The sequence below is a fragment of the Oncorhynchus mykiss genome, chromosome 25, assembly GCF_013265735.2.
Source record: "Oncorhynchus mykiss isolate Arlee chromosome 25, USDA_OmykA_1.1, whole genome shotgun sequence".
Taxonomy (NCBI): domain Eukaryota; kingdom Metazoa; phylum Chordata; class Actinopteri; order Salmoniformes; family Salmonidae; genus Oncorhynchus; species Oncorhynchus mykiss.
Genome location: NC_048589.1, coordinates 29973006 through 29985616, shown reverse-complemented (window position 1 = coordinate 29985616; position 12611 = coordinate 29973006). Strand labels below are relative to the sequence as shown.

The 12611-nt window shown below is 42.5% G+C and overlaps 1 protein-coding gene across 5 annotated transcripts in view; it reads left to right on the top strand.

The window, feature by feature from the left end:
• Positions 1-6091: 6091 nt before the first annotated feature.
• The window catches only part of LOC110505770 (E3 ubiquitin-protein ligase HECTD1), a 37407-nt gene continuing 30887 nt past the window's right edge, over positions 6092-12611 (top strand). For 3 of the 5 annotated variants that reach the window (XM_021585201.2, XM_021585200.2, XM_021585203.2), the window contains exons 1-3: positions 6094-6371; positions 8696-8979; positions 9231-9465. In XM_021585201.2, coding sequence (XP_021440876.2) covers positions 8840-8979; positions 9231-9465 — 375 coding nt within the window. In that variant the 5' untranslated portion in view covers positions 6094-6371; positions 8696-8839. Of the gene's footprint in view, positions 6372-8695; positions 8980-9230; positions 9466-12611 lie in introns of all 5 variants that reach the window. The other 2 variants (XM_021585204.2, XM_021585199.2) reach the window with 2 other exon arrangements.

Genomic DNA, 12611 nt, shown 5'->3' with positions numbered 1-12611 from the left:
GATATTGCATTGGTTTAACCATTTTGTGTGTGTTTGTCAGGAGGGACGTTCTGCACAGCAGAGACAATGGAGCAGGCCAAACCCCACTACTGCAGTTCCTGGGCTCCTATCTTCCAGGCCACGACCCTGTGGCTCAACAGCACTGACTTCATCATGGTTCACGACGGCCCTGCCAACCTGTCACGGACCGTCACCCCCACCTCCATGGGCCAGTCCACCTCCCTGGCCTCCATCAAGTCCCCTGAGGACATCAGCTCCGACCGACTCCACCTCATCCTGGGTGAGAAGAAATGGGCATGCCCACGGCTTCTCTACTAACTGCCTATGTTGTGTATGGTCTTTCTGTTTGGAGTCACACTGACTCAAGGGCAGCTTTCTATGAATATCATCGAATGAGGGAGAGTGTGGAACAGGAAGACCTGCCTGCCTTGTTTGATCGATCAATGAAGAAACAGCAATGATAGGGAGCAACAGTGGATGATGGGGAGCGTTACCATCTTTAGCACATGTATTCTACCACTGCAAGGTAGGACATTGTATTTTGTTGAAACGTGTCACTTTCTCCCAGTGGATGACGGGGCAGCAGAGAAGGACACAGGCGGCCTGATTCGGGGCCCTGGAGCTGTGCCTGTATGTGCTGGTGCGTAAACTTCCCTAGCTCAGCCCCAAGCTGGCCTGTGGGGGCCAGGGAGGACCGGCATGGAGTCTGTGACAGTGATTGCATACTGGTAGCGGCTGCTCTGGCCATCCTGTCTGACCTCATTGGACAGGAAAAGGCGCAACGCTCGCTCACCATAAAAAATGTGTATTTTTTATGGTTTAAAATATTTTTAAGTTTAAAAGATTGACATTTTGGCCTTCAATGGCCAATGAGGGTAAGCCAAGCTAGGCCTGCTTGCTATACTATCCTGGACTGTGGTTAATTAATTCCATCTAAACTCAACCAAGTCAGTAAGTAAACAGCACAGAGAGTAGGTCAAGACCATGATTAATCGTGAGATTGATTCAGGGAGAATGATTGATTATTTGATCAGTAATGGTCAATACATGACTCACAAATGGACTAATACTCATTTGCAAATGAATGTGTTAAAGCAATTTAAAAACAACTTTATCTTGTTTTAAAGAATGATCACTCAGATGATAGGCTGATTAAACATTCTCCTCCTCACCTCTCCCTTGTCTTTTCTATTGTGCTGTGGTTAACCTGTGGTTAATAGTTAAACCCTCTCTCTTCTCCCCTCAGAGGTAGTGTATCCATCCTGCCTACAGTTGATGGGGGTGCTGAGCGAGTTAGTCCAGCAGCCCTGTGGTGTTGGGGCTCTGGGGCCAGGTAGTGCCTCCTCCCCTATGAGTCGCTCAGAGAAGAGCTGCGGGGCCTGGGCCCACATGCTGCACTGTGCCCTCAACCACCCTGCTGGACTTCTGGGACTCGGGTACGGAGTCAGGGACGAAGCGGAATGGGACCGCATGTCACATAGAAAACAGAATCATGCACACACACACAACCAATCACCCCCCGCCCTCCCCTCCACATACACACGCAGTCAGTTATGACATGGGAGGCCACATCACAAGGAGAACTTGATCACACAAACCAGCCTACATCAAATGGCATGGCCTTTAGTTTGAAAGTCTATACATGCACAATCCCATTTTAAGTTCCTTAATTACATTCCAAGTTTGGTCTTGGGTTTTACAAGTCAAAATACGGTTCAGAATGCACAATTCCATTATAAATTGTATTAAGTTCAGTCAGATTCTAACTGGATGAATTATTATCTTTGTGTCCCTGTCTCTGTTAACAGATGAGCTGAGATCAGTCTGTTGACAGCTCTCACCATCTTCCTGCTGTCTGCCAGTTCTGAGGTCACCACAGCCCAGCCACTGCAGACATGCTGCATAGACAAGTTTCAAGACATCCTGGATTCTAAAGACCCTGTAGAAACTCAGCACTAAATAGTTCAGCAGTAATACAAAACGAAAGCACAAGACAGGCTTTTTAGGACTCCTTGGTGACTCACTGTCTTATGATGACTATAAAAGTATTTTAAGAGTCAACTTTTCTACTATTCTAAGTTCCTCAGTATTACATTCTCTTCAAGCGTTCAATGCAAAGAGGTTCTCCCCACTGATTCTCATATGTAAAGCATATGTAAAGGCGTTATTCACAATTGACTCTATACCAGCTCTCTACTCTTCCTCAGGTGTTCAGAAGGAGTTACCAGCTGCTGATGTCAGTGTACCAGAGCCAGACGGGGGTGGTGCCCTTCATCCAGGCCCTGGAGGACTGTGTGGTGGGACACCTCCAGGGGGTGGAGAGGAGGAGGCCCCAGGGCCCCAAGGTGCTCCAGGCCATCCAGAATGGAGTCAGGACCCTGGAGGCTCTGGTATTTGCTGCAGACGAGACACACAGTGAGTAGGCTAAGTTACCTCAGACTCCCGAATACTGTGATCATTAGTGGTCAGTATTATTCGTCAGCTTTTCTAGATGCTGAAGTGGAAAACAATAATATGTTCCCAGGTTGGATAATGGGTGTCAAATATGGATTGGTTGATATTCTTCTTTCCTTTCCAATTGTTCTGTCTTTCTGTCCCATGATGCATAGTCTTATTTTGGTTGTGTTTTGATCTTTGACCTCCAGTTTCCTAGTTGGTGGCCATTCTCCTTCCCAGCCTAAGTTTTTGTCTTCTGGATGAGAACGCCCTGTCCTCTGCCCCTGCATGGGTCGGGCCTGCAGGACCTAATGCGCATCGGCCCCCAGCACTCGTCCGTCTTCAAAGCCCTGATGGCCTCATCACCCTACATGAAGGCCAGGCTGGAGGCTGCTGTCAAGGGCAGCCAAGATAGTGTCAATACCAAGGCCACACAGCCCCATGTACCCAGCAAGACCTCACCCAGCATTCAATTCAAGACCAATTTCCTGTGAGCCTATATTTACCGAAATTAATGCTTAATTATCATGAGCAGACAAGAAACACCCACATGTTGTCATTATTAGTGCGTACTGTCAATTTATCTTAGTAGGATTATTTTATTTATTTGTACTTTTTACCCCTTTTTGTGATATCCGAATGGTAGTTACAGTCTGGTCCCATCGCTGCAACTGCCGTATGGACTCGGGAGAGGCAAAGGTTGAGAGTCATACGTCCTCCAAAACACGACCCTACCAAGCCACACTGCTTCTTGACACACTGCTCGCTTAACCCGGAAGCCAGCTGCACCAATGTGTTGGAAGAAACACCGTCCAGCTGACGACCAAAGTCAGCTTTCATGCGACCGGCCTGCTACAAGGAGTCACTAGACCATGATGGGACAAGGCCATCCAAACCCTCTCCTAACCCAGACGACGCTGGGCCAATTGTATGGGTCTCCCATTCGCGGCCGGCTCCGACACAGCCGGGTCTGTATTGACGCCTCATCACTGCAATGCAGTGCCTTAGACCGTTGCACCACTCGGGAGGCCATAGTAGGATTCTTACCGCATTAATATTTTTAATAGTCACTAAAGCCAGACACAGATCAAGGACAGTGCCGTAAAAATAATTGTATGACTTTGTATAGTTTAATTTCATGGTAGAATAGGTGTTCATCTTAACTGTTTAACCTCTATGAGGGAATGACAACAGAGTAAAACCAATGTCATCATCAAACACAGATCCCTAACCAGGGAGCTCAAATGCTGCTGCTAGGTTGACACAGGGAAAGGTCTGTGGTTAGTCATATCCTATGTGGGGAGGATTCATTAGTGCAAAGTGTAGCAAAACATTTTGGACTGTAGCAAAACGGAAAAGGAAAACAAGTATTTCTTATGGACAAATTCAGGTAGGTCCCTCTCTGTTTCGGCCTGTTTGCTTCCTAGTGAATACACACACCCCTGCTCAATCAGTGAGGGAAACATTAGTTCACCTCTAACCACAGCAGTTTCATTCACATCTAAACTTTGCTTGGCATCCATGATTGGATGTCTACAGTATTTGTTTTGTCATATCATTTGAATGGCTGTCATCATATTATGTAGAGAGGCAGTCTATACATATATTATACAGACATTTTCAAAGCTGAAAGAGATACATACATACACACTACTGTCATAATTGGAGATTGTTGAAGAAAAATACATATCAGTGTTAAATTCATTCTCCAACACAACTTAGGTTTGAATTGCCATAGCAATACAGGTCAATCAATGTAAACTACCATGTACTGACATGTTTTTTTTTAGATGTTTAAGACTAATTGAACTGTACAGAGCAGTGTGTCCACAGAACAATAGAACCACTGCACTGATGTTCTTGAAATGGCATTGCACTTATCATACAGTTTAATGTTGTAACTACATGTCCAGCCAGCAATCAAAACGTTGCTATTAAGTTAACATTATAATGGTCATAATCTTAGCACTTTATTATGGTCACTGACTACATTAAAAGGGCTGTATTGAGATCCACATAGCCAGCAGTCAGTTAGCAGCGTCATTTTATCGCTACTTTTTTATTTTGTATTTTACCCCTTTTTCGTGGTATCCAATTGTTTTTAGTAGCTACTATCTTGTCTCATCGCTACAACTCCCGTACAGGCTCGGGAGAGACGAAGGTTGAAAGTCATGCGTCCTCCGATACACAACCCAACCAAGCCGCACTGCTTCTTAAGCAGTGCGGATCCAACCCAGCCGCAGCATTGTGTCGGAGGAAACACCGTGCACCTGGCAACCTTGGTTAGCGCGCACTGCGCCCTGCCTGCCACAGGAATCGCTGGTGCGCGATGAGACAAGGACACCCCTACCCGCCAAGCCTTCCCTAACCCGGACGGCGCTAGTGCAATTGTGCGTCACCCCACGGACCTCCCGGTCGCGGCCGGTTACGACAGAGCCTGGGCGCGAACCCACGTCGCGGCCGGTTACGACAGAGCCTGGGCGCGAACCCAGAGTCTCTGATGGCACATAATTTTAGCACTGTATTATGGTCACTGACTACATTAAAAGGGCTGCATTGAGATCCACATAGCCAGCAGTCAGTTAGCAGCGTCACTTTATCGTTACTAGCATAATCCTCTCAGTGTTCATGTTAAATTACCCTACATAAATATCCTGGGTTGCTGAGTGTGATAGAATGTATGTCAAAATAAATTCTGCTCCAAAGATACACTCATCAGAATAGTGGTTTATGAAATGGATGCATGCATCGAATTTCAATCTAATGCAATTAAAATTGAATTGACAGTATAATATTGGATCAGTCAATCGTGGGAAGGTGGTTCAGAAAGTTAACACAACAAATTAAAAAATGTATGCAATTTTTTTTTATCTGGTATGGAGGACATTATCCTGCTTTCAGCTTGGTTTTTGCTCGGGCTGTTTAGCACTTTCATACTGCTTTTGTGCCTGTGAGGATACTGTAAAATGTTAGCCTGGCCATTTATTTTGTAAACTGTACAAATAGAAATATTGGGTACAATTAACACATTATTTTCTAATGGCAGTGGGTGAATAAAACCAAAATGTGTTGTATTCATTGCTTCATTTGTCGTTGTCTATAACATATAGACAACGACAAATGAAGCAATGAATACAACACATTTTGGTTTTATTCACCCACTGCCATTAGAAAATAATGTGGGTAAGGGTATGATAGCATTCTGTATGCATGTATTCTGCATTTTGCATTTTCTGTCTGACTGACTGCAATATTCATGAATGATACCAATTGAGTATGTACAGTACCAGTCAAAAGTTTGGACACACCTACTCATTCCAGGGTTGTTCTTTATTTTTACTATTTTCTACATTGTAGAATAATAGTGAATACATAAAAACAATGAAATAACACATATGGAATCATGTAGTAAGCAAAAAAGTGTTAAACAAACCAAAATACATTTTAGATTCTTCAAAGTAGCCACCCTTTGCCTTGATGACAAAGGTTACTACATGATTCCATATGTGTTATTTAATCGTTTTGATGTCTTCACTATTATTCTACATGAGTAGGCGTGTCCAAACTTTTGACTGGAACTGTAGGTCCATCCTTTACACAAATAAAGTAATTCTTGAAATGGGGTCTCTGTGCTTTTCCACGTATTGTAGCTAGCGCCCCCTGGCATACAGCCGCAATGCTGTCAGCCCGTGAATAGAGAATACAGTAGGACGCTGCGTAGCCTCGTGATGCATACGACGGAGAGCCAACTCCGTTACCTCGACCGCTCTCCATTTCGCCTGAATTTATATATTGCATTACTGTCCACTTTGACCTTTATGGCTCGGTAAAAATAACTGGGAATTAAGTATTTTATTCCCCTTAGGTTGGATTGTACCTTAACGCACTATTGTATTTAATCGACTGTCATTTTATTTTTTGTCATCTGAAAGACGGTGAGTGTGTATCTACTATGTTTGTGTTGTAAACCGAGCAACCTAGTTTTTCCTACGTGTTATGACTGACAGAAGTGTTGCGGCCTTGGGCTCTCTTGGAACTGAATCATCGCGGATTATGTGTTGATGGTCAGGCCATGCATTGTAACATTGTATTACGACCATGTTTTGAACTCTTCTGTATTATTCAAACCTCAGAATATACATGTTAGTAATTCTTGTATCAGTTTCATTGTTTGATTTTAGGCGACTAACTACTGTTAATCTGACTCGGTAGGCTAACGTTAATTTAGCTGTCTAGTGATGTACAGACACCAAAATAACACGCAAATGTTGGCGTCCTCCTATACAGTCTGCTGTGTTTGATATATTATGTCGTTGAGCATGAAGTAGTAGTTCTTGAATTAATTGTAATTGACTTGTATTAGCTAACAATTACCGGTTAAATGCTAACGTTCGTTTAGCTAAATATAGCTAACGTTAACGTTAGTCATCTAACAGTAAGCTAACTACAGCAGGTAATACGTTTTTTGTCTTCGTGGACTGATGGCTAACGTTATGTTGATAGAACTGGGCTAGTTAGCCAGTACCTAGCTAAGTGTAGCCAAGCCTTATAGCAAACGTTAGGTTGTTTACGCTAGCTAGCTATGCAGTATAACTTGTTTTGTAAAATTGTTATGCTGCCACTTAACGTTAACTAGCAGTTCTTTCACAACTGTAACGTCAGTAAATTACGTTTGCTAAACTTCTCCGCAGTAAAAGCGAACCAAGTCATGGAATTAACTAGCTACTGTAGCTAGTTAGTTAGGTCTATATAAAGACCTGTTTATGTTTGCTGAACTTTCTGGTGTTACTAATAATAATGGATTTGTGACATTAGCTAGCTACTTGAATAATGATAATGTCAAAAGTAAGGAGATTATTAGTGTGTCCATTGTCAGACTGTAGATGTAAGATAGATAAACGTTACCTAGTACTGGGCTATCCTTTCTGGATATTCAGTTGGTGGCTCAAAATAAATGGAACAAAGGGCTAATTCCTACACAAGTACTAGAAACGTCTGGGAGACAATTCGGTGGGAGTCAGTAGTTGCCAGTTATAGAAACCGCAAATGTTCTCTGGTAATTTGTGATGAATCTGTTGATAAGAGGATCTACCCCAATTATCTTATCCTATAGCCATCCAGGCTCTAACAAATTGACACTGTTTTACTGTTTCAAGTCCTAATGAACATAGTCCAACCCCCAACCGAAAATAGTTGAACTCAGTATTGTGTGGAGATGATACCTCCAGTCTGCAGCTTGACTCCTGACCCACACTAAATCCTGGCAGCACTTCACCCCTGTCGACTCCAATAGCTCCCTGTCTCCCAATGCATTGATGATAAGATCCTCATTCTGACCTACAAAGCCCTCACCATCTTGCCTTGCTCCTAGGCACTGAAACTCCCTCCCTCCAGCCATTTGTAACTCTTGAGGCCATCATTCTCTTTCATTCCCTCCTAAAGCGCCCCCACCCATTTGTAACTCTTGAGGCCATCATTCTCTTTCATTCCCTCCTAAAGCGCCCCCACCCACATACAAGCAAAGAAATACACTACAAACCCCAATCCCGCCCCTAAACCGGGTTCGTATCCCAATCCCGCCCTTACCCTAATCCGGGTTCGTATCCCAAACCCGCCCCTTACCCTAAACCGGGTTCGTATCCCACCCCTTACCCTAAACCGGGTTCGTATCCCAATCCCGCACCTTATCCTAAACTGGGTTCGTATCCCAACCCAAATCCCGCCGCTTACCCTAAACCGGGTTTGTATCTCAACCCAAATCCCGCCCCTTACCCTAAACCAGGTTCGTATCCCGACCCCCTCCTTACCCTAGACCGGGTTCGTATCCCAACCCAACCCTCCCCTCTCCATACACTGATACATCACTCTTTCCCATCTTTGAGCCCACCCCTCTTTTTATTAATGTTTTTGTTTAGTCTGATGTTTATTTTGACTCCTGTTTTATTTTTGTAATTCTTGATTTCTATGTTGTAAAGTGACTTTGGGTTCTTGAAGTCCCATTTTTTTAAATTATTGTTACATACAGTACCCAGAGAAGTGAGGCCCAAAACCTGTTATTTTCCTGAGAGGAAAAGTTACTGTTGCTTAGTTATTTATAGCAATTACCATGTTTCAGATGTCACAAGAACTAGCTACAAACCTTTGTTGCTCTGATTTGCCCAACGTAATCCCTTTGGCAACTGCAAATTGAGCCAGTCATGATTAAATTAAATGCCAGCTTTCTCTCTTTCTCTCCCCCCCATCTACCTCTCCACCCCAGGTGAAGGAAGACTACATGACACACAGGAGGGAGCAGTGATTGGACCTGTCTGTGTTTTCTCCATCCGGCGGATGAGTCCCCAGCTCAGCCCACAGCAGTGATTGGGCTAGGTGCCAGATAGGGAGCTGTAGCAGGGGGGTAATCATGGCGGACGTGGACCCAGACACCTTGCTGGAGTGGCTCCAGATGGGCCAGGGAGATGAGAGGGACATGCAGCTGATCGCCCTGGAGCAGCTCTGCATGTTATTGCTCATGTCTGACAACGTGGACCGCTGCTTCGAGACGTGAGTCACCAACACACACTGTCAACTGTCTATCTCACAAACATCTCAAGCATTAGTCATACTGTTGAGAGGACAATGTCGCGCTTATACAAACTGCCTATAATGACGGCACAAGCCTTTTTATTTGGTTACTGTTGAGTCGTTCGTGGATGCTTATGTTTATATAGCTAGTCCTCTCTTGCAAAATAGATTTTCTCATTGAGAATAACCTATATAAATAAAGGTTATATATGCCCTCCTCTGTCCCCCAGGTGTCCCCCACGCACCTTCCTCCCCGCCCTGTGTAAGATCTTCTTGGACGAAAGCGCCCCGGACAACGTGCTGGAGGTGACGGCCCGTGCCATCACATACTACCTGGACGTGTCGGCTGAGTGCACCCGCAGGATCGTGGGCGTGGACGGGGCCATCAAGGCTCTGTGTAACCGCCTGGTGGTGGTGGAGCTCAACAACAGGACCAGCAGAGACCTGGCCGAGCAGTGTGTCAAGGTACGCTTTTATTTAGAATTTGGGCTTGAAGCATTATTCTATTAAACACTGTGGGAGCATTACACCGCTGTGGAGAAGTCGTTTTTGTTCTACTTTATAAAAACAATTCCCTTGCTTTTTTATTTTTATGTGATCAACTGTTTGCTTCAGGGCATAAAATGAACACCTGCCAAATGCGGGTCGATTTAGGTATTGGTGGGTAAGAATTAGAGGTCGACCGATTATGATTTTGCAACGCCAATACCGATTTTTTTTTTTTTATATATATATATATTTAGATATATTATATATTATATATTTGTAATAATGACAATTACAACAATACTGAATGAACAATGAACCCTTTCATTTTAACTTAATATAATACATCAATAAAAATCAATTTAGTCTCAAATAAATAATGAAACATGTTCAATTTGGTTTAAATAATGCAAAAAACAAAGTGTTGGAGAAGAAAGTAAAAGTGCAATATGTTCCATGTAAAAAAAAAGCTAACGTTTAAGTTCCTTGCTCAGAACATGAGAACATATGAAAGCTGGTGGTTCCTTTTAACATGAGTCTTCAATATTCCCAGGTAAGAAGTTTTAGGTTGTAGTTATTATAGGACTATTTCTCTCTATACCATTTGTATTTCATATACCTTTGGCTATTGTATGTTCTTATAGGCACTATAGTATTGCCAGCCTAATCTCGGGAGTTGATAGGCTTGAAATCATAAACAGCGCAATGCTTAAAGCACAGAGAAGAACTGCTGGCCAACACAGTAAAGTGCAGTTTGAATTAATGCTTACGAGCCTGCTGCTGCCTACCACCGCTCAGTCAGAGTGCTCTATCAAATCATAGACTTAATTATAATATAATAACACACAGAAATACGAGCCTTAGGTCATTAATATGGTAAAATCCAGAAAATATAATTTAGAAAACAAAACATTTATTCTTTCAGTGAAATACGGAACCGTTCCGTATTTTATCTAATGGTGGCATCCCTAAGTCTAAATATTCCTGTTACATTGCACAACCTTCAATGTTATGTCATAATTTTGTAAAATTCTGGCAAATTAGTTCGCAACAAGCCAGGCGGCCCAAACTGTTGCATATACCCTGACTCTGCGTGCTATTGCCTGCTAACCTGGATTTCTTTTAACTAAATATGCAGGTTTAAAAATATATACTTCTGTGTATTCATTTTAAGAAAGGCATTGATGTTTATGGTTAGGTACATTTCGTGCAACGATTCTGCTTTTTTCGCAAATGCGCTTGTTGGCTGTCTTTGTTAGGATGAAATAGCCTTCATACAGTTCGCAACGATCCAGGCAGCCCAAACTGCTGCATACACTCTGACTCTGCTTGTACAGAACGCAAGAGAAGTGACACAATTTCCCTAGTTAAAATAAATTAATGTTAGCAGGCAATATTAACTAAATATGCAGGTTTAAAAATATACACTTGTGAATTGATTTTAAGAAAGGCGTTGATGTTTATGGTTAGGTACACATTGGTGCAACGACAGTGCTTTTTTCGTGAATGCGCTTGTTAAATCATCACCCGTTTGGCGAAGTAGGCTATGATTCAATGATAAATTAACAGGCACCGCATTGATTATATGCAATGCAGGACAAGCTAGATAAACTAGTACTATCATCAACCATGTGTGGTTAACTAGTGATTAACTAGTGATTTTTTTTTTTTAATAAGATATGTTTAATGCTAGCTAGCACCTTAACTTGGCTCCTGGCTGCACTCGCATAACAGGTAGCCAGCCTGCCACGCAGTCTACTTGTGGAGTGCAATGTAATTGGCCATGATCGGTGTCCAAAAATGCTGATTATCGATTTTGAAAACTTGAAATCGGCCCTAATTAATCGTCCATTCCCATTAATCAGTCGACCTCTAGTAAGAATGTCTACCTCACCAGTCACGTTGGCGGGAGGTCAATTTTCAGGGCTCTACAGTGCGAGCATTACATTTGCATTTGTGAAAAAAAAATGGTCAAAAGTCAAGTATGAGCATATGTGCGATTTCTAGCATAAAAATGCTGAAGTAGCTGTTTTCACAGTATTTCTGCTGTTTTGTTTCATAGCCGCTAATCACACCAAGAAATACGAATACTACATCCCACCTCGCGCAGCAACAGTTTTGCACACTGTGAGTGAAGTGCTGATAGATAATTTTTTTGGATGCACAGGCATCAATGTTGGTCTAATTTACTCATGACCCACAATTCAATGCAAACTGTAGTCGCGTATCAAACTCCGGTGGCACGGTGTCATTTAATCAACGTGGCTGTATTTTTGGAATGTGAGAAACTTATGATGCTGTCTTGCAAAAAAAATATGTATAGATGACATTGATTTTAGTGTTGGCATATTGGCTTAGTCTCATAGTGAGGAGCCTATAAAACGTTGTTAGCTTTAGAAACAGATTTTTGGGGATTCTGAAATTTATTGGAATAAATGACCAAACTATAAAACTAACTAGCCAGCTATAAGTAACTAGCTAGCTAGCAACCTGACAGGAGTGCTAACTAGCTACGTTAGCTTGCTAGGCACAATAATAGCTTTAGATTGGTTGTTTTTTAAGCTCAATTTCAAGATTTCCACCAAGGACGTTATCTCTCCGATCATCACTCTCCCTCGCTTGGGCAAGGGACATTTAAGGTACACTCTGATGTGACGATGTAATACGTCATTCAAGGGCTGAGGGTTTAGGGCCAAGGGCTGTCGACTTTTAATTTGGACTGCAGCCACTGTCTACTACTAGTCACATCCCAAATCTCACACACATACAGACACACGTGACATGACTCCAGTGGCCCCGTTAATCTCACACCCTTAAAGGGGAAGCTGAACATTTGGTCTAATCGGATATTTTGGTTAAAAGAAAATATGACATTTAAATTTAGCACATTACTTATTAATACATGTATTGTTTTAGAAACATTACAAAACATGGTCATCAGTTGTTTAAAAAAAATGTAATTATGACAAAAAAATATTTTGGCTGGTAGAGTTCTTTTCATCTACTTGCCACAGTTGCTGGTGGAAGAAAAAATAACATGTTACGCCCTGCAAGAAAACATTATCTTTCTTTACCTGGGACCTTTTATTCAAATCACAAGATGCGTATGAGGAGTTTATTCAAAT